The 18545-nt window shown below is 43.8% G+C and overlaps 1 protein-coding gene across 4 annotated transcripts in view; it reads left to right on the top strand.

Moving 5' to 3' along the window:
• LOC115195373 (semaphorin-5A-like) overlaps positions 1 to 18545 on the top strand; it is a 268434-nt gene that overhangs the window by 227887 nt on the left and 22002 nt on the right. For all 4 annotated transcript variants that reach the window (XR_003878683.1, XR_003878682.1, XM_029755169.1 and 1 more), the window contains exon 16: positions 4496 to 4721. Coding sequence is in view for 2 of the 4 variants with exons in the window: in XM_029755169.1 (XP_029611029.1) it covers positions 4496 to 4721 (226 nt within the window). In the remaining 2 variants the exon portion in view is untranslated. The remainder of the gene's footprint in view (positions 1 to 4495; positions 4722 to 18545) is intronic.

Raw genomic sequence — 18545 nt, forward strand, 5'->3', positions numbered from 1 at the left:
AGTTAGTTGGGAAAAGAGTGAATCGCTGTGGGCAGGTCAGCTTCAGACGGGGTCCACTCCACGGTTACCAGGGGAGCTTCAGTGGGCCAAAAAATGGGATGAAGACTTTGGGGGGGTTTTCTAGGCTCCAATGTCTTTCAAAAAAAGAACTGGGAGGGTGTAGTGGAGAAGGTGTGTGCCAGATTGCCTAGGTGGAAATGGGTGCGACCCCAGCTGTTTTATAGGGGAAGGGTGCTGGTAGCCAATAATCTAGCCGCCTCTACCCTGTGGCTCAGACTAATGATTTTACAGCCACCGGGGGGGCCTGATACAAGAGCTTCAGAGGACCCTTGTCAGTTTCTTCTGGTCTGGACAGCACTGGATTAAAGATGCAGCCCTGTACCTGCCACTGCACGAGGATGGGCAAGGCCTGGTGGACGTTTCTTCTGGTCTGGACAGCACTGGATTAAAGCTGCAGCCCTGTACCTGCCACTGCACGAGGATGGGCAAGGCCTAGTGGACGTTTCTTCTAGGATCTTGGCTTTCCGGCTTCAAGCAGCCCAGAGACTGTTGTACTGTGACGGTTCTAGCAGGGCCGATGCAGCCTATACATTGATGAGGAGAAGGGGGGAGTGATTTGTCTGGCTTGACTCCATTCTATGCGTCTGTTATGCAGGCTTGGAGAGTTTTTTTCAAGTCCTGTACGGCCGGCATGCCACCAGGGATGTGGCTTTTTGAAGAGACTCTTTTTTACAACACTGCCATCCAGTCCCGTGCTATGGGTTCAGCCAGCCTACGTACATGCCTGTTAGGTGTGGGGTGTACCAAGCTGGGTCATCTGATGCGGAGCAGGAGCAGATCGTTGGAGGAGCTGGGAGAAAGAGCGGGGATCCGATCATCTCGTCTATTGAGGAAGGTCGTAGCTGAGGTCTGAGATTCCTTGCCAGTACTTCATCGGCAGTATGTGATTGATACGTCCAACTCTGATCGGTTGACGGAGGGTCTGGATTATGTGTTCCCTGCGCTGAATGTTAGTGCGGGGGCATTCGAGGAGAATGTTGGGATGCTGCTTTCCTTCCATACGCCAGAGCTGGGGGAGTTCATGGCGGTGGGAAAGAAGGACATGTATATAAGATGTGTTTAAGTGTCCCATGCATCTTCCCTGGAAGTGTCAAGCCCTGACCATAGAGAGCCTTTCTATTTTCTCTATTTGGTCAGGTCAGGGTGTGATTTGGGTGGGCAATCTAGTTTTCTTATTTCTCTGTTTGGTCGGGTGTGGTCCCCAATCAGAGGCAGCTGTCTATCGTTGTCTCTGATTGGGGATCATACTAAGGTAGCCCTTTTCCCACCTGTGATTGTGGGATCTTGTTTTTGTGTAGCTGCCTGCGAGCAGCCCAGAACGTCGTGTTCCGTTTCCATTCTCTATTGTTTTTTTGTTTCACTTCATTAAAGGGATGTGGAATTCCATGCACGTTGCGCCTTGGCTTATTTACGACAGGGAGTTTGAAGATAGTGATCATGACAGGAAGGGGTCAAATCAACAAGGTGGGCAGGTGTGTTTGGTCCAGCTGCCTCCCCAAAAGGCTGTTGGCGGTCTTTATATAAACTGCCTATTGATAAGAGGACAGCTGACCTCCAATGGAGGATAATACATGGATCTATAGCCACCAACATGTATCTGGTACACCAGGAACCTGGATCTTACTGTTGGGGAAGGGTGTCCAATCTGTGCTGAGTTTGAAACTCTGGCAAATCTGTTTTTACAGTGTCCCAGGTTGGTCGGGATGATTGACCTGATCACTACTTGGTTCTCAGCTCTGGGGGAGGTGTTCTCTTCCCAACTGTTTATATTTAGGCTAAAGTACAGGTTTAGTCAAATGGGTGTAGTTCTCTTACTGAACTTTGTGTCAGGGCAGCTAAATTAGAAATTTGGAAGACACGAAAGAACAGTATTCGGGGACAGGGGTCTGTGGATGTAATTGGAGGGGATGTTGGCAGCGAGACTGAGGGTTGAGTTGACCTATTACAAACTGGTTAATAATATTGATCAGTTTATGTGTATATGGGGTATTCAGTAGTTGTTGTGTTTAGTTACTGTGGAGGAAGATTTGATGTTGTGTTTTTAATTTATGTTTAACCATGTTTTTGTTTGTTTGAGTGTTTATTGTGTTGTGTGTTCCCAGACCCAATAAAGTTTATTTTTAACTCTCTCTCTCTCGCTCTCTCTGTTTTTCTCTCTCGCTCTCTCTGTTTTTCTCTCGCTGTTTCTCTCTCTCACTGTTTCTCTCTCACTGTTTCTCTCTCTCTGTTTCTCTCTCTCACTGTTTCTCTCTCTCACTGTTTCTCTCTCTCGCTGTTTCTCTCTCTCACTGTTTCTCTCTCACTGTTTCTCTCTCACTGTTTCTCTCTCTCTGTTTCTCTCTCACTGTTTCTCTCTCTCTGTTTCTCTCTCACTGTTTCTCTCTCACTGTTTCTCTCTCTCTCACTGTTTCTCTCTCTCTCACTGTTTCTCTCTCTCGCTGTTTCTCTCTCTCACTGTTTCTCTCTCACTGTTTCTCTCTCGCTGTTTCTCTCTCTCACTGTTTCTCTCTCTCACTGTTTCTCTCTCTCTCACTGTTTCTCTCTCGTCACTGTTTCTCTCTCTCCTCTGTTTCTCTCTATCTCTGTTCTCTTCTCTCTCTCTGTTTCTCTCTCACTGTTTCTCTCTCACTGTTTCTCTCTCACTGTTTCTCTCTCTCTCTGTTTCTCTCTCTCACTGTTTCTCTCTCTCACTGTTTCTCTCTCTCACTGTTTCTCTCTCTCACTGTTTCTCTCTCTCGCTGTTTCTCTCTCTCACTGTTTCTCTCTCTCTCTGTTTCTCTCTCTCACTGTTTCTCTCTCTCACTGTTTCTCTCTCTCACTGTTTCTCTCTCTCTCTGTTTCTCTCTCTCACTGTTTCTCTCTCTCTGTTTCTCTCTCTCACTGTTTCTCTCTCTCACTGTTTCTCTCTCTCTCCTGTTCTCTCTCTCTCACTGTTTCTCTCTTCACCTCTCTCCTTTCTCTCTCACTGTTTCTCTCTCTCTGTTTCTCATCTCTCTGTTTCTCTCTCTCGCGTTTCTCTCTCTCCTGTTTCTCTCTCTCCTCACTGTTTTCTCTCTCCTTCTCTCTCCTGTTTTCTCTCTCTCCTGTTTCTCTCTCACGTTCTCTCTCGCTGTTCTCTCTCTCACTGGTTGTCTCTCTCTCATCTGTTTCTGCTCTCATCTGTTGCTCTCGCTCACTGTTTCTCTCTCATCTGTTCTCTCTCTCTGCTGTTTCTCTCTCTCTCGCGTTTCTCTCTCTACTGTTTTCTCTCTCATCTGTTCTCTCTCTCACCTGGTTTCTTCTCTCTCGCTGTTTCCTCTCACTGTTCTCTCTCTCACTGTTCCTCTCGTCTCATCTGTTCTTCTCGCAGCTGTTTCTCTCTCTCATGTTTCATCTCTCTCTACTGTTTCTCTCTCTCACTGTTTCTCTCTCTCTCGGCTCACTGTTTCTCTCTCTCACTGTTTCTCTCTCACTTTCTCTCTCTCGCTGTTTCTCTCTCTCGCTGTTTCTCTCTCACTGTTTCTCTCTCTCTGTTTCTCTCTCTCTCTGTTTCTCTCTCTCGCTGTTTCTCTCTCTCACTGTTTCTCTCTCTCACTGTTTCTCTCTCTCTCTGTTTCTCTCTCTCACTGTTTCTCTCTCTCTCTGTTTCTCTCTCTCACTGTTTCTCTCTCTCTCTCTGTTTTCTCTCTCACTGTTTCTCTCTCTCACTGTCTCTCTCTTTTTCTCTCTCTCTCTGTTTCTCTCTCTCATGTTTCTCTCTCGTGTTTCTCTCTCTCGCTGTTCTCTCTCTCAATGTTTTCTCTTCTCTGTTTCTCTCTCACTGTTTCTCTCTCTCTGTTTCTCTCTCTCTCTGTTTCTCTCTCTCTGTTTCTCTCTCTCACTGTTTCTCTCTCACTGTTTCTCTCTCTCGTTTTCTCCTCTCTGTTGTTTCTCTCTCACTGTCTCTCACTGTTCTCTCTCTATGTTTCTCTATCGCTGTTTCTTCTCTCGCTGTTTCTCTCTCTCACTGTTTCTCTCTCTACTTTTCTCTCTCAATGTTTCTCTTCCTCTCTGTTTTTCACTCTCGCTGTTTCCTCTCTCACTGTTTCTCTCTCTATTTCTCTCTCTCACTGTTTCTCTCTCTACTGTTTCTCTCTCTCACTGTTTCTCTCTCTCGCTGTTTCTCTCTCTCACTGTTTCTCTCTCTCTCTGTTTCTCTCTCTCTCTGTTTCTCTCTCTCTGTTTTTCTCTCTCACGGTTTCTCTCTCTCTGTTTCTCTCTCTCACTGTTTCTCTCTCACTGTTTCTCTCTCTCTCTCTCACTGTTTCTCTCTCTCACTGTTTCTCTCTCTCACTGTTTCTCTCTCTCGCTGTTTCTCTCTCTCGCTGTTTCTCACTCGCTGTTTCTCTCTCTCTCTGTTTCTCTGTTTCTCTCTCTCTGTTTCTCTCTCTCTCTCTCTCTCTCTCTCTCTCTCCAGGAGTACCAGTCGTGTAACACCCTGCCGTGTCCTGACCTGAAGAAGACCACCCCCTGGACCCCCTGGACGCCGGTCAACATCTCGGACAACGGCGGTCACTACGAGCAGCGGTTCCGGTACACCTGTAAGGCCCGTGTCCCTGAACCTGCTCTGCTGGAAGTGGGCCGACAGAGAATAGAGATGAGATACTGCTCCAGGGATGGTTCCACTGGATGCTCTACTGACAGTGAGTGGAACAGTTTATAGTTAACAGAATGAATAAATAAATCGGGTGGTGATGGTTCTCTCAGATGACACTAGTTATTCAACTGAATCTACACACTTGTTCACTTCTCTCTCACTCTCCACTCAATTCAATTTAAGGGCTTTATAGGCACGGTAACATATGTTAACATTGCCGAAACAAGTGAAATAGATGTGAAACAAAAAATTAAAAGATATCAGTAAACATTACACTCACAAAAGTTCCAAAAGAATAAAGACATTTCAAATGTCATATTATGTATATATACAGTGTTGTAACAATGTTCAAATAGTTACAAAAGGGAAAATAAATAAACATAAATATGGGTTGTATTTACAGTGGTGTTTGTTCTTCACTGGTTGCCCTTTTCTTGTGGCAACAGGTCATAAATCTTGCTGCTGTGATATTTCACCCAATATGGGAGTTTATCAAAATTGGATTTGTTTCCGAATTAGTTGTGTTGTGTTGTGTTCTCTCTCCCTCTCTCTCTCTCTCTCTCTCTCTCTCTCTCTCTCTCTCTCTCTCTCTCTCTCTCTCTCTCTCTCTCTCTCTCTCTCTCTCTCTCTCTCCCTCCCCCCCCCCCCCCCCTTTATTGGCATGGGGAATGTGTTTACATTGCCAATGCAAGTGGAATAGACCATAAACAAAAAGGGAAATTAGCAAATTAACAGTGATCATTACACTCACAAAAGTTAAGAATATAGACATTTCAAATGTTATATTATTGGCAATGAACAGTGTAACAATCTAGTGTTATCTTAATCGGCTGAAGTATTTTCAGTCCCGGACTGATTCCTTCATCGGCTCCAAACGTCAAATGTGTTAATGACATCAAACGTGTTATGGATCCCACTCCCAACTTTCCCTTTCTCTCTCCTCCCTGACACAAGCACCATTCTGGCTCCAATTCCCCAGTTTCTCCCTTTCATCTCTCACCTCAGCTGTTACCATGGTGTCTAACTCTCCCATCGCAGATTAAAGAGGCTAATTGACATGTTTTTGATGTTGTTTAGGAGGAGGCCAACCATTAGAGGGAGAGCAGAGGGATGGAGAGAGGGAGGGGGGAGAGAGAGAGACAGAGAGTGAGAAAGAGAGAGGGACGGAGGGAGGGAGGGAGGGAGGGAGAGAAGTAGAGAGAGACAGAGAGGGAGAGAAGGAGGGAGGGAAGGAAGGAAGGAGAGACAGAGAGTAAGAAGGCGGGAGGGAGGGAGGGAGGGAGGGAGGGCTTGGGATACAGATGCACGAGTTTGTTTAATGATTTATATTTATTATTGAGCTCATTTCTGCCCCCAAAAGAGTAGGATCGCTTTTTAAAGTTCAGCGCTTTGCTAATCTGTATCAGTCACACACACACCCACCCAAAGTTCATCCCTGGGTGGGCACTGGAAAGAAAGTTCAAACTTACCACATGCAAAGTTATTAACTTCTGTCTCCCTCTCTTTACTCTCATTGCTCTCTGAAGTTAATGACTGTGGAGGTTTAAAGGAATGATTGCAGACATGGTGGTGGAGCTGGTAAACTCCCAGTCTTGTGAGGAGCGACAAACATCTGACATCTTTCTGATTAGAATCTTTTGATTCATTTAAGCTGTTGGAGGAAACTACAGATGTAGGATCTTAATCTGATCACCCTGTTGCAGGAGAACTTTAAAAAGGCTTCTGGAGTTTGTAATTTCCACTTGATTTTACCTTAAGAAAAACCTATCAACCCTTTTAAAAAGATGTGTGTGTGTGTTTACGTGCGCATCATGTGTGTGTGTGTGTGTTTACGTGCGCATCATGTGTGTGTGTGCCTGCTTGTGATCATCCCATGACAGATTTCTTTAGACCCAGAATCAGTAGTTAACCTTTATCACACAGAGAGCCAGTCCTGCAGTAATCAGCTCCATACTGTATTGATGTCTGTGATGGGGCCACAGAGCCAAAGACCCCTCAGTCCCCTTCAATCCTCCAGAGATGATGAGAACCCGGTGGGAATAGAGTGCACTGTCACCCAACGAAGATTTACAGTTAGCAGCGGGCTACTCGCTATCGATTTTAGTCCGCATACACACACACCTAAGGCGTTTATAAGAAGAAGGTGATAAAGCAGGCTGATAGAGTGCGTGCATGCGTGCTCACGTGCGCGTGTCTGTGTGTGCGTGCGTGCGTGTAAAATACAGAGGCTCCTGTACCTAGACGTGATCACAATAGATAGTGACCAGTGCAGAAACCCTAAGAGACAGATAGCTAGAGACAGTGGTTTATACTCCAATGAAACACATGAAATATTATCACACACATAAAACCACACTGCCTCTGTATAGTGGTTGGAAATAAGATCCAGTAGTCATCAGTACATAAAGAACTAATACACCCACACCACCTTTACCTACAGTCAAAGGGTAGGACACATCTACTCATTCAAGGGTTTTTTCTAGATTTTTACTATTTTCTACATTGTAGAATAATAGTGAAGACATCAAAACTATGAAATAACACATATGGAATCATGTATGCACACTTGGCATTCTTTCAACCAGCTTCACTTGGAATCTACTCTGCGTCTCACAAAGACACGGCAGTTGGAACTAAAAATCGCGAATTTGGACTCATCAGACCAAAGGACAGATTTCCACCGGTCTAATGTCCATTGCTTGTGTTTCTTGGCCCAAGTAAGTCTCTTCTTCTTATTGGTGTCCTTTAGTAGTGGTTTCTTTGCAGCAATTTGACCATGAAGGCCTGATTCACGATGTCTCCTCTGATTCATGATGTCTCCTCCTCTGACCTCATGAAGCTGGTTGAGAGAATGTCAAGAGTGTGCAAAGCTGTCATCAACGGTAAGGGTGGCTACATTGAAGGATCTCAAATATAAAATGTATTTTGATTCTTTTAACACTTTTTTGTTAACTACATGATTCCATGTGTTATTTCATAGTGTTGATGTCTTCACTATTATTCTACAATGGAGAAAATAGTAAAAATAAAGAAAAACCCTTGAATGAGCAGGTGTGTCCAAACTTTTGACTGGTACTGTATATATATATATATATATATATAAATATATATATATATATATATATATAAATATATATAAATATATATATATAAATATATATAAATATATCATGAAAGAACCAGGAGGTTTACCTTCATGTATAAATATATCATTATAGGACCAGGAGGTTTACCTTCATGTATAAATATATCATTATAGGACCAGGAGGTTTACCTTCATGTATAAATATATCATTATAGGACGAGGAGGTTTACCTCCATGTATAAATATATCATTATAGGACCAGGAGGTTTACCTTCATGTATAAATATATCTTTATAGGACCAGGAGGTTTACCTAAAGTCGTGGCCAAAAGTTTTGATAATGACAGAAATATTAATTTTCACAAAGTTTGCTGCTTCAGTGTCTTTAGATATTTTTGTCAGATGTTACTATGGAATACTGAAGTATAATTACAAGCATTTCATAAGTGTCAAAGGCTTTTATTGACAGTTACATGAAGTTGATGCAAAGAGTCAATATGCAGTGTTGACCCTTCTTTTTCAAGACGTCTGCAATCTGCCCTGGCATGCTGTCAATTAACTTCTGGGCCACATCGTGACTGATGCCAGCCCATTCTTGCATAATCAATGCTTGGAGTTTGTCAGAATTTGTGGGGTTTTGTTTGTTTGAGGATTGACAACAAGTTCTCAATGGGATTAAGGTCTGGGGAGTTTCCTGGCCATGGACCCAAAATATCGATGTTTTGTTCCCCGAGCCACTTAGTTATCACTTTTGCCTTATGTCAAGGTGCTCCAGCATGCTCGAAAAGGCATTGTTCGTCACCAAACTGTTCCTGGATGGTTGGGAGAAGTTGCTCTCGGAGGATGTGTTGGTACCATTCTTTATTCATGGCTGTGTTCTTAGGCAAAATTGTGAGTGAGCCCACTCCCTTGGCTGAGAAGCAACCCCACACATGAATGGTCTCAGGATGCTTTACTGTTGGCATGACACAGGACTGATGGTAGTGCTCACCTTGTCTTCTCCGGACAAGCTTTTTTCCAGATGCCCCAAACAATCGGAAAGGGGATTCATCAGAGAAAATGACTTTACCCCAGTCCTCAGCAGTCCAATCCCTGTACCTTTTGCAGAATATCAGTCTGTCCCTGATGTTTTTCCTGGAGCGAAGTGGCTTCTTTGCTGCCCTTCTTGACACCAGGCCATCCTCCAAAAGTCTTCGCCTTACTGTGCAGGCAGATGCATTCACACCTGCCTGCTGCCATTCCTGAGCAAGCTCTGTACTGGTGGTGCCCCGATCCCGCAGCTGAATCAACTTTAGGAGATGGTCCTGGCGCTTGCTGGACTTTCTTGGGCACCCTGAAGCCTTCTTCACAACAATTGAACCACTCTCCTTGAAGTTCTTGATGATCCGATAAATGGTTGCTTTAGGTGCAATCTTAATGGCAGCAATATCCTTGCCTGTGAAGCCCTTTTTGTGCAAAGCAATGATGACGACACGTGTTTCCTTGCAGGTAACCATGGTTGACAGAGGAAGAACAATGATTCCAAGCACCACCCTCCTTTTGAAGCTTCCAGTCTTTTGTTCGAACTCAATCAGCATGACAGAGTGATCTCCAGCCTTGTCCTCGTCAACACTCACACCTGTGTTAACGAGAGAATCACTGACATGATGTCAGCTGGTCCTTTTGTGGCAGGGCGGAAATGCAGTGGAAATGTTTTTGGGGGATTCAGTTCATTTGCATGGCAAAGAGGGACTTTGCAATTAATTGCAATTCATCTGATCACTCTTCATAACATTCTGGAGTATATGCAAATTGCCATCATACAAACTGAGGCAGCAGACTTTGTGAAAATGTATATTTGTGTCATTCTCAAAACTTTTGGCCACGACTGTACATGTATAAATATATAAAGGACCAGGAGGTTTACCTTCATGTATAAATATATCATTAAAGGACCAGGAGGTTTACCTTCATGTATAAATATATCATTATAGGTCCAGGAGGTTTACCTTCATGTATAAATATATCATTATAGGACCAGGAGGTTTACCTGACCATGTGACAAGTCCAGGCAAAAACTCAGGTCTCTATTTATACATTATACTGTATACATACAATATGACTGTGAGAGACCATTCCTGCAAACTGTTCCAACCTTCTGGAGTGTAGCTGACCTTTAAAATACAGGTGAGTCTCTGAGAGTCACTGATATGAATTCCGTTTTTTTCAGGTCTTTTGATGTGTGTTACTTCCTCCGATTCTGCGGAATGTCAACATGGTTGTCATGCATGGATCAGGAGGATCAGAGGGATCAGTAATGGCTGACATTTGGCGATTTTAACTCCTTTTGAAGTCACATGTTTTATCCCAGACGCAACTCACACCTGCTTCATGCCGATACGGAATGCTAAATCCATTTTCTCAGGAAACAGTTAAAATGTTAGATTAGGAAGTGTGTTTGAACGGCTTTGGTTTCGGTTTCGTCTCTCGTCAACTCAGTTGAGGGGATACTATCTATCTAAATTAGATGAGCTAGATAAAGCGTATAAGATTAAGCCAAGCAGTGAGAATGGCTTTTATTGGACATACTAAGTCATTTTTAGCGGCGATCAAGGGCTTAATTATGGTTATTTAGTTAATTACTTAAGATGTTAATTGATTATCGTATCTACTCAGTAATTATTAATGTAATGTTTTCTCCTTTCTAGTTTTTCCTTAAAGTGGAACTGCCATCATCTTAGCAACATTAAATCTTATTCAAATCTGTTCATAATACACCTCCAGGGAGAATGTGACACTTTTAGATTGTATTTTTTTTTTTACATTTTCTGACACGCGAGCACTTAGATATGGTAATTTTCCTGGTTTCATAAATTCTTAGAATGTTTGGGAATTACGGAATTTACATTCTTGACTAACTATTACTTTTTTTGCCAATGTTTACTGGCACCGGTCATATTCAACGGGTGTTGCACGTTCGTAAATGAATCAGATATTCTGCGCTCTGGCACACTCAGGCGAGTGTGTCAGGGTGTCGTCGTCTGTCTGTGATGTGTTTCAGCTCAGACGCTCTGAGGCGAATGGCCCTCTCTGAGACAGATTAGTCTCCCCTGCTCACAGACTTCACAGCGAGCATAGTTATATTACTTCTGCCTGTGCTCAGACAAGCACTTCAATTTGCTTACCGCCCCAATAGGTCCACAGACGATGCAATCGCCATCACACTGCACACTGCCCTATCGCATCTGGACAAGAGGAATACCAATGTAAGAATGCTGTTCATTGACTATAGCTCGCATTCAACACCATAGTACCCTCCAAGCTCATTAAGCTTGAGGCCCTGGGGCTCAACCCCGCCCTGTGCAATTGGGTCCTGGACTTCCTGATGGGCCGCCCCCAGGTGGTGAAGGTAAGAAACAACATCTCCACTTCACTGATCCTCAACATTGGGGCCCCACAAGCGTGTGTGCTCAGCCCCCTCCTGTACTCCCTGTTCACCCATGACTGCATGGCCATGCACGCCTCCAACTCAATCATCAAGTTTGCAGACGACACAACAGTAGTAGGCTTGATTACCAACAATGACGAGACAAGCCTACAGGGAGGAAGTGAGGGCACTCGGAGTGTGGGGTCAGGAAAACAACCTATCACTCAACATCAACAAAACAAAGGAGATGATTGTGGACTTCAGGAAACAGCAAAGGGAGCACCCCCCTGTCCACATTGACGGGACAGCAGTGGGGAAGGGGGAAAGTTTTAAGTTCCTTGGCGTACACATCACAGACAAACTGAAACGGTCCACCCACACAGACAGTGTGGTGAAGAAGGCGCAACAGCGCCTCTTCAACCTCAGGAGGCTGATGAAATTTGGCTTTTCACCTAAAACCCTCACAAATTTTTACAGATGCACAATCGAGAGCATCCTGTTGGGCTGTATCACCACCTGGTACGGCAACTTCACCACCCACAACCGCAGGGCTCTCCAGAGGGTGGTGCGGTCTGCACAACGCATCACTAGGGGCAAACTACCTGCCCTCCAGGACACCTACAGCACCCGATGTCACAGGAAGGCCAAAAAGATAATCAAGGACAACAATCACCCAAGCCACTGCCTGTTCACCCCGTTACCATCCAGAAGGCGAGGTCAGTACATGTACATCAAAGCTGGGACCGAGACACTGAAAAACAGCTTCTATCTCAAGGCCATCAGACTGTTAAACAGCCATCACTAACACAGAGGCTGCTGCCTACATACAGCCTTGAAATCATTGGCCACTTTAATAAATGGATCACTAGTCACTTTAATAATGCCACTTTAATAATGCTTGCATATCTTGCATTACTCATCTCATATGTATATACTGTATTTTATACCATCTATTGCATCATCACCATCTATATGCCGCCTGGCCATCACTCATCCATATATGTATATGCATATATTCCTTTACTAGATTTGTATGTATTAGGTCCCATAGTAGGAACACTATACAGGATTACTAGTTCAATAACTCCCACATGTACAGATACACAGTAGCAGTCTGAGATGTTCAAGTCTCTCTAGCAGATAGTTTACAGATGTTTATTCATTTATTTAACCGGGTAAATTGACTGAGAACACATTCCCAATTACAGCAACAACCTGGGAAATAGTTAGTGGGAAGGAGAGGGGAGGAAAAATTATGATGGGATTGGGAATTTAGGTAGGACACTGGGGTTAACACCCCTACTCTTACGATAAGTGCCATGGGATCTTTAGTGACCACAGAGAGTCAGGACACCTGTTTAACGTCCCAGCCGGAAGATGGCACCCAACACGGGGTAATGTCCCCAGTCACTTTTATTATTTTTAGACCAGAGGAAAGAGTGCTTCCCACTGGCCCGCCAACACCACTTCCAGCAGCATCTGGTCTCCCATCCAGGGACTGACCAGGACGAACCCTGCCTAGCTTCAAAGGCAAGCTAGCAGTGGGATGCAGGGTGGTATGCTGCTGACAAAGATCAGGTTGGTAGATCAGGTTGATAGATTTGGCAATCTCTTCACTAAAACCCCCCTGAGTCACTTCCTTGTATCTGTCTTACCTCTGTCGACCTCAGACAAATGTAAATACAACATCTCCTGGTAATTATCCCCAATCACTGTGTGTGTGTGTGTGTGTGTGTGTGTGTGTGTGTGTGTGTGTGTGTGTGTGTGTGTGTGTGTGTGTGTGTGTGTGTGTGTGTGTGTGTGTGTGTGTGTGTGTGTGTGTGTGTGTGTGTGTCTCTGTTCTCTGTTCCCCATTCCCATCAGAGTGGGAGTTTTCATTGCCCTCTCAATAACTTTTAATAAGTGATTCACACAAACACACACACACACACATACTAAGCGTCTCCCTGAGTCGATCCCTGGGGCGAGTGTTTGACAATCCAGATGACAGCTGTGGGAATACTGTCACAGCTCTGTGGCTTAACACTGTAATCCAAATGAGCTGTTCATTTTCTGGATTACACACACACACACACTCACACATTTCTGATTTCATCTCAATTGTGTGTGAATGTGTGGGACACTGTCAGTGGGACTCTCAATATTTGTACTTTTACAGTTGTTCAGCTAGCCCATAATAGTCTAGGGGGGGTTGTTTTAAGAAGGTCATAACAAGGATCATTTAGCTATTTGATTTTTAATTTTAAGACCCCTTGAAGTATCCCCAAGAAATATAAAAAATGGTGTTACTGCTGACCAGTAAAAGGGGTCATTTGTCATTGTAGTATGGGTCAGGGCGTGGCAGGGGGGTGTTGTTTTTGTGTGTTTTGGGGTTGGTTTGTTTCATGGGGATTTGTTCTAGTTTTCATTTTCTATGTTAATTTTCAATGTGTGGCCGAGTATGGTTTCCAATCAGAGGCAGGTGTCTTTCGTTGTCTCTGATTGGAAGCCATACTTAGGCAGCCTGTTTTTTCCTGTGGGTTGTGGGTTGTGGGTGGTTGTTTTTCGTATAGTCTATGTTACCTTACGGAACTGTGGTGTGTCGTTTTTTATTATTTTTTGTTTAAGTGTTCACGTTACTCTAATAAAAGAAGATGAGCACTCAACACGCTGCGCATTGGTCCCCTTTCATCGACCGCTGTGACAGCTATTAGCACATACAAACGCATTGAATAACAGATTCATATAGTCCTCCCCAAAAAATCTAAAGGAAGTTTGTTGTGAAGTGTCTGTCCTATATCGGAGAGATATAAGATCAGGAAACATTTGTATTTAACGCCTTATTTTTGGTACTAAACAGTCTCCATATATACTTACATACATTTTTTCAACTGGTACCGGGGGACCTTCAGATGAGTCTTGTGAGGCCCATGGGTGTCCTAGAGAAAAACAACTACCTTTCCACAGAGGGGTGATACTAGTGTGTAGCCCAAACTGTTAGGACGTTACAGACTGAAGTTACAGGTCGGCTCTACCGACTTCAAGTGAGTCCCAAGACACTTGTGGGGGTCGTAAAGCAAAGAACACCATCGTGATTGTGAGAGTCTCATCTTTCCATAGAGGGGTCTTAATAGTTTGTATGCCAAACCGTTTGGATGTTGCAAAACATTTTGTGAGAATACCAGTTTTCAGGATGTCTCATGTTCTGACAAACACTGCTCTAGTTCTGCCACCTTTCACCACAGATGGGATGTCTCCTGGTCTGACAAACACTGCTCTAGTTCTGCCACCTTTCACCACAGATGGGATGTCTCATGGTCTGACAAACACTGCTCTAGTTCTGCCACCTTTCACCACAGATGGGATGTCTCATGGTCTGACGAACACAGCTCTAGTTCTGCCACCTTTCACCACAGATGGGATGTCTCATGGTCTGACGAACACAGCTCTAGCTCTACCACCTTTCAGCACAGATGGGATGTCTCCTGGTCTGACAAACACTGCTCTAGTTCTGCCACCTTTCACCACAGATGGGATATCTTATGGTCTGACAAACACTGCTCTAGTTCTGCCACCTTTCACCACAGATGGGATGTCTCATGGTCTGACGAACACAGCTCTAGCTCTACCACCTTTCACCACAGATGGGATATCTTATGGTCTGACAAACACTGCTCTAGTTCTGCCACCTTTCACCACAGATGGGATGTCTCATGGTCTGACGAACACAGCTCTAGCTCTACCACCTTTCACCACAGATGGGATGTCTCATGGTCTGACAAACACAGCTCTAGCTCTACCACCTTTCACCACAGATGAGGAAGTGCAACACCGGGATGTGGTGGATTGAGATGCATCCAATGCAAAAAAAAAATGTATCTAACTTAAACTGACAGATTTTTTATGGGAATTTTTTATTATACTAGTTATATTTCAGCGGGGGCGCAAACATCAACTTTAAGGGGCTAGAGTGCATTGTATTACATTTCTTGTTTCTAACTCTGTACTTTGAGTAAGATCACACACCACCTCTCAATCACAGTCCTGATTTGAGCTTGGAGGAGTGAGAAGACTATGAAACAGTGTGTTTGGAGGAGTGTGAAGACTATGAAACAGTGTGTTTGGAGGAGTGGGAAGAGTATGAAACAATGTGTTTGGAGGAGTGACAAGACTATGAAACAGTTCATTGTATTTGGAGGAGTGAGAAGACTATGAAGCAGTGTTTTTGGAGGAGTGAGAAGACTATGAAGCAGTGTGTTTTGATTAGTGAGAAGACTATGAAACAGTCCATTGTGTTTGTTGAAGTGAGAAGACTATGAAACAGTCCATTGTGGAGGAAGAGTGACAAGACTATGAAACAGTTAATTGTATTTGGAGGAGTGAGATGACTATGAAACAGTGTGTTTAGATTAGTGAGAAGACTATGAAACAGTCCATTGTGTTTGGAGGAGTGAGAAGACTATGAAACAGTCCATTGTGGAGGAAGAGTGAGAAGACTATGAAACAGTTCATTGTATTTGGAGTGAGAAGACTACGAAGCAGTGTATTTGTAGGAGTGAGAAGACTATGAAACAGTCCATTGTGTTTGGAGGAGTTAGAAGACTATGAAATAGTGTGTTTGGAGCAGTGAGAAGATTATGAAACAATGTGTTTGGAGGAGTGAGAAGATTATGAAACAATGTGTTTGGAGGAGTGAGAAGAATATGAAACAGTGTGTTTGGAGGAGTGAGAAGATTATGAAACAATGTGTTTGGAGGAGTGAGAAGAATATGAAACAGTGTGTTTGGAGGAGTGAGTAGACTATGAAACGGTCCCTTGTGGAAGAGTGTGAGTGTGTAGTGTACATCTGTGGCAGGCAGAGCTGTCCGTACCACTGCCTGTTCCAAATCAAATCAATAAAGAGCATGGAGCCTCAGAGGATCTGTCAGTGCTCCAGCCAACTCAGTGGCAGGGTGAGGTAGAGGTAGAGAGGTAGAGGTAGAGAGGTAGAGAGGTAGAGGTAGAGAGAGAGGTAGAGAGAGAGAGAGAGAGAGAGAGGTAGAGAGGTAGAGAGAGAGAGAGAGAGAGAGAGAGAGAGAGAGGTAGAGAGGTAGAGAGGTAGAGAGAGAGAGAGAGAGAGAGAGAGAGAGAGGTAGAGAGGTAGAGAGAGAGAGAGAGAGAGAGAGAGAGAGAGAGAGAGTGTGTGTGTGTGTGTGGACATGTTGACTCCCAAGGTTGTGTGAAGCTATGAAGAGGTCAAGACTGTACATGTGATAGGTAAACGCTCTGTTCTCTCTTCTAAAGGGCTGCAGGGACAATCCCAAACTGTCCCTGGATAGAGCGCTCAATGAAACAACAGACGGAGAGAAAGAAAGAGAGGGGGTGAGGAAGAGATAGAGAGAAGAGGGTGAAAGATACAGAGATTGAGATCAAATCCAAATCAAAGTTTGTTGGTCACATGAAACGTTTTGCTGACGTTGTCACAGGCACAATTATTATGTGTCTAGCTTCAATAGAGCATCAATATGTACTGATTATGTTTCTAGCTCCAATAGAGCATCAATATGTACTGATTATGTTTCTAGCTCCAACAGAGCATCAATATCTAATGATTATGTTTATAGCACCAACAGAGCATCAATACCAAAGGATTATGTTTCTAGCTCCAACAGAGCATCAATATCTAATGATTATGTTTCTAGCACCAACAGAGCATCAATATCAAAGAAATATGTTTCTAGCTCCAATAGAGCAGCAAAATGATTATGTTTCTAGCTCCAGCAGATCATCAGTATCTAATGATTATGTTTCTAGCTCCAACAGAGCATCAATATCAAATGATTATGTTTCTAGCTCCAACAGAGCATCAATATCAAAGGATTATGTTTCTAGCTCCAACAGAGCAGCAAAATTATTATGTTTCTAGCACCAACAGAGCATCAATATCTAGCAATACAATAACAATACACACATCCAATAGTCCAGAATATAAATAAATATATGTGTATGTATGTGAATGGTGTGTACAGTTATGGCCAAAAGTTTTGAGAATGACACAAATATTAATTTGTGTCATTCTGAATCCCCCAAAAACATTTCCAATGCATTTCAGCCCTGCCACAAAAGGACCAGCTGACATTATGTCAGTGATTCTCTCGTTAACACAGGTGTGAGTGTTGATTAGGACAAGGCTGGAGATCACTCTGTCATGCTGATTGAGTTCGAATAACCGACTGGAAGCTTCAAAAGGAGGGTGGTGCTTGGAATAATTGTTCTTCCTCTGTCAACCGTGGTTATCTGCAAGGAAACATGTGTCGTCATCATTGCTTTGCACAAAAAGGGCTTCACAGGCAAGGATATTGCTGCCATTTATCGGATCATTAACAACTTCAAGGAGAGTGGTTCAATTGTTGTGAAGAAGGCTTCAGGGCGCCCAAGAAAGTCCAGCAAGCGCCAGGACCATCTCCTAAAGTTGATTCAGCTGCGGGATCGGGGCACCACCAGTACAGAGCTTGCTCAGAAATGGCAGCAGGCAGGTGTGAGTGCATCTGCACGCACAGTGAGGCGAAGACTTTTAGCTAAGGGAGTGGGCAGACTCACAGGTTTTCCTAAGAACACAGCCATTGTAAGGATCTATGTGTAGCTGGTGCAGAGGAGACAGGCGCAGGACAGCAGAGATGAATAAATAAAAGTAACTTTACTCAACGTCATCAACATACAAGAGAATTACCAAGCCCACAAATACGGACCACAATACAACAAACACTCACAACCAAACATGGGGAAAAGAGGGTTAAATAATAAACAGGTAATAGGGTGAGTGAAACCAGGTGTGTAAGACAAAGACAAAACAAATGGAAAATGAAAAGTGGATCGGCGATGGCTAGAAGGCCGGTGACGCCGAACGCCGCCCGAACAAGGAGAGGGACCGACTTCGGCGGAAGTCGTGACAGCCATGAATAAAGAATGGTACACATCCTCCGAGAGCAACTTCTCCCAATCATCCAGGAACAGTTTGGTGACGAACAATGCCTTTTCCAGCATGATGGAGCACCTTGCCATAAGGCAAAAGTGATAACTAAGTGGCTCGGGAAACAAAACATCAATATTTTGGGTCCATGGCCAGGAAACTCCCCAGACCTTAATCCCATTGAGAACTTGTGGTCAATCCTCAAGAGGTGGGTGGACAATAAAAAACAAAAAAATTCTGACAAACTCCAAGCATTGATTATGCAAGAATGGGCTGCCATCAGTCAGGATGTGGCCCAGAAGTTAATTGACAGCATGCCAGGGCGGATTGCAGACGTCTTGAAAAAGAAGGGTCAACACTGCAAATTCATGTAAATGTCAATAAAAGCCTTTGACACTTATGAAATGCTTGTAATTATACTTCAGTATTCCATATTAACATCTGACAAAAAT

Source organism: Salmo trutta, chromosome 6 (genome assembly GCF_901001165.1).
Source record: "Salmo trutta chromosome 6, fSalTru1.1, whole genome shotgun sequence".
In the NCBI taxonomy this organism is placed as follows: Eukaryota; Metazoa; Chordata; class Actinopteri; order Salmoniformes; family Salmonidae; genus Salmo; species Salmo trutta.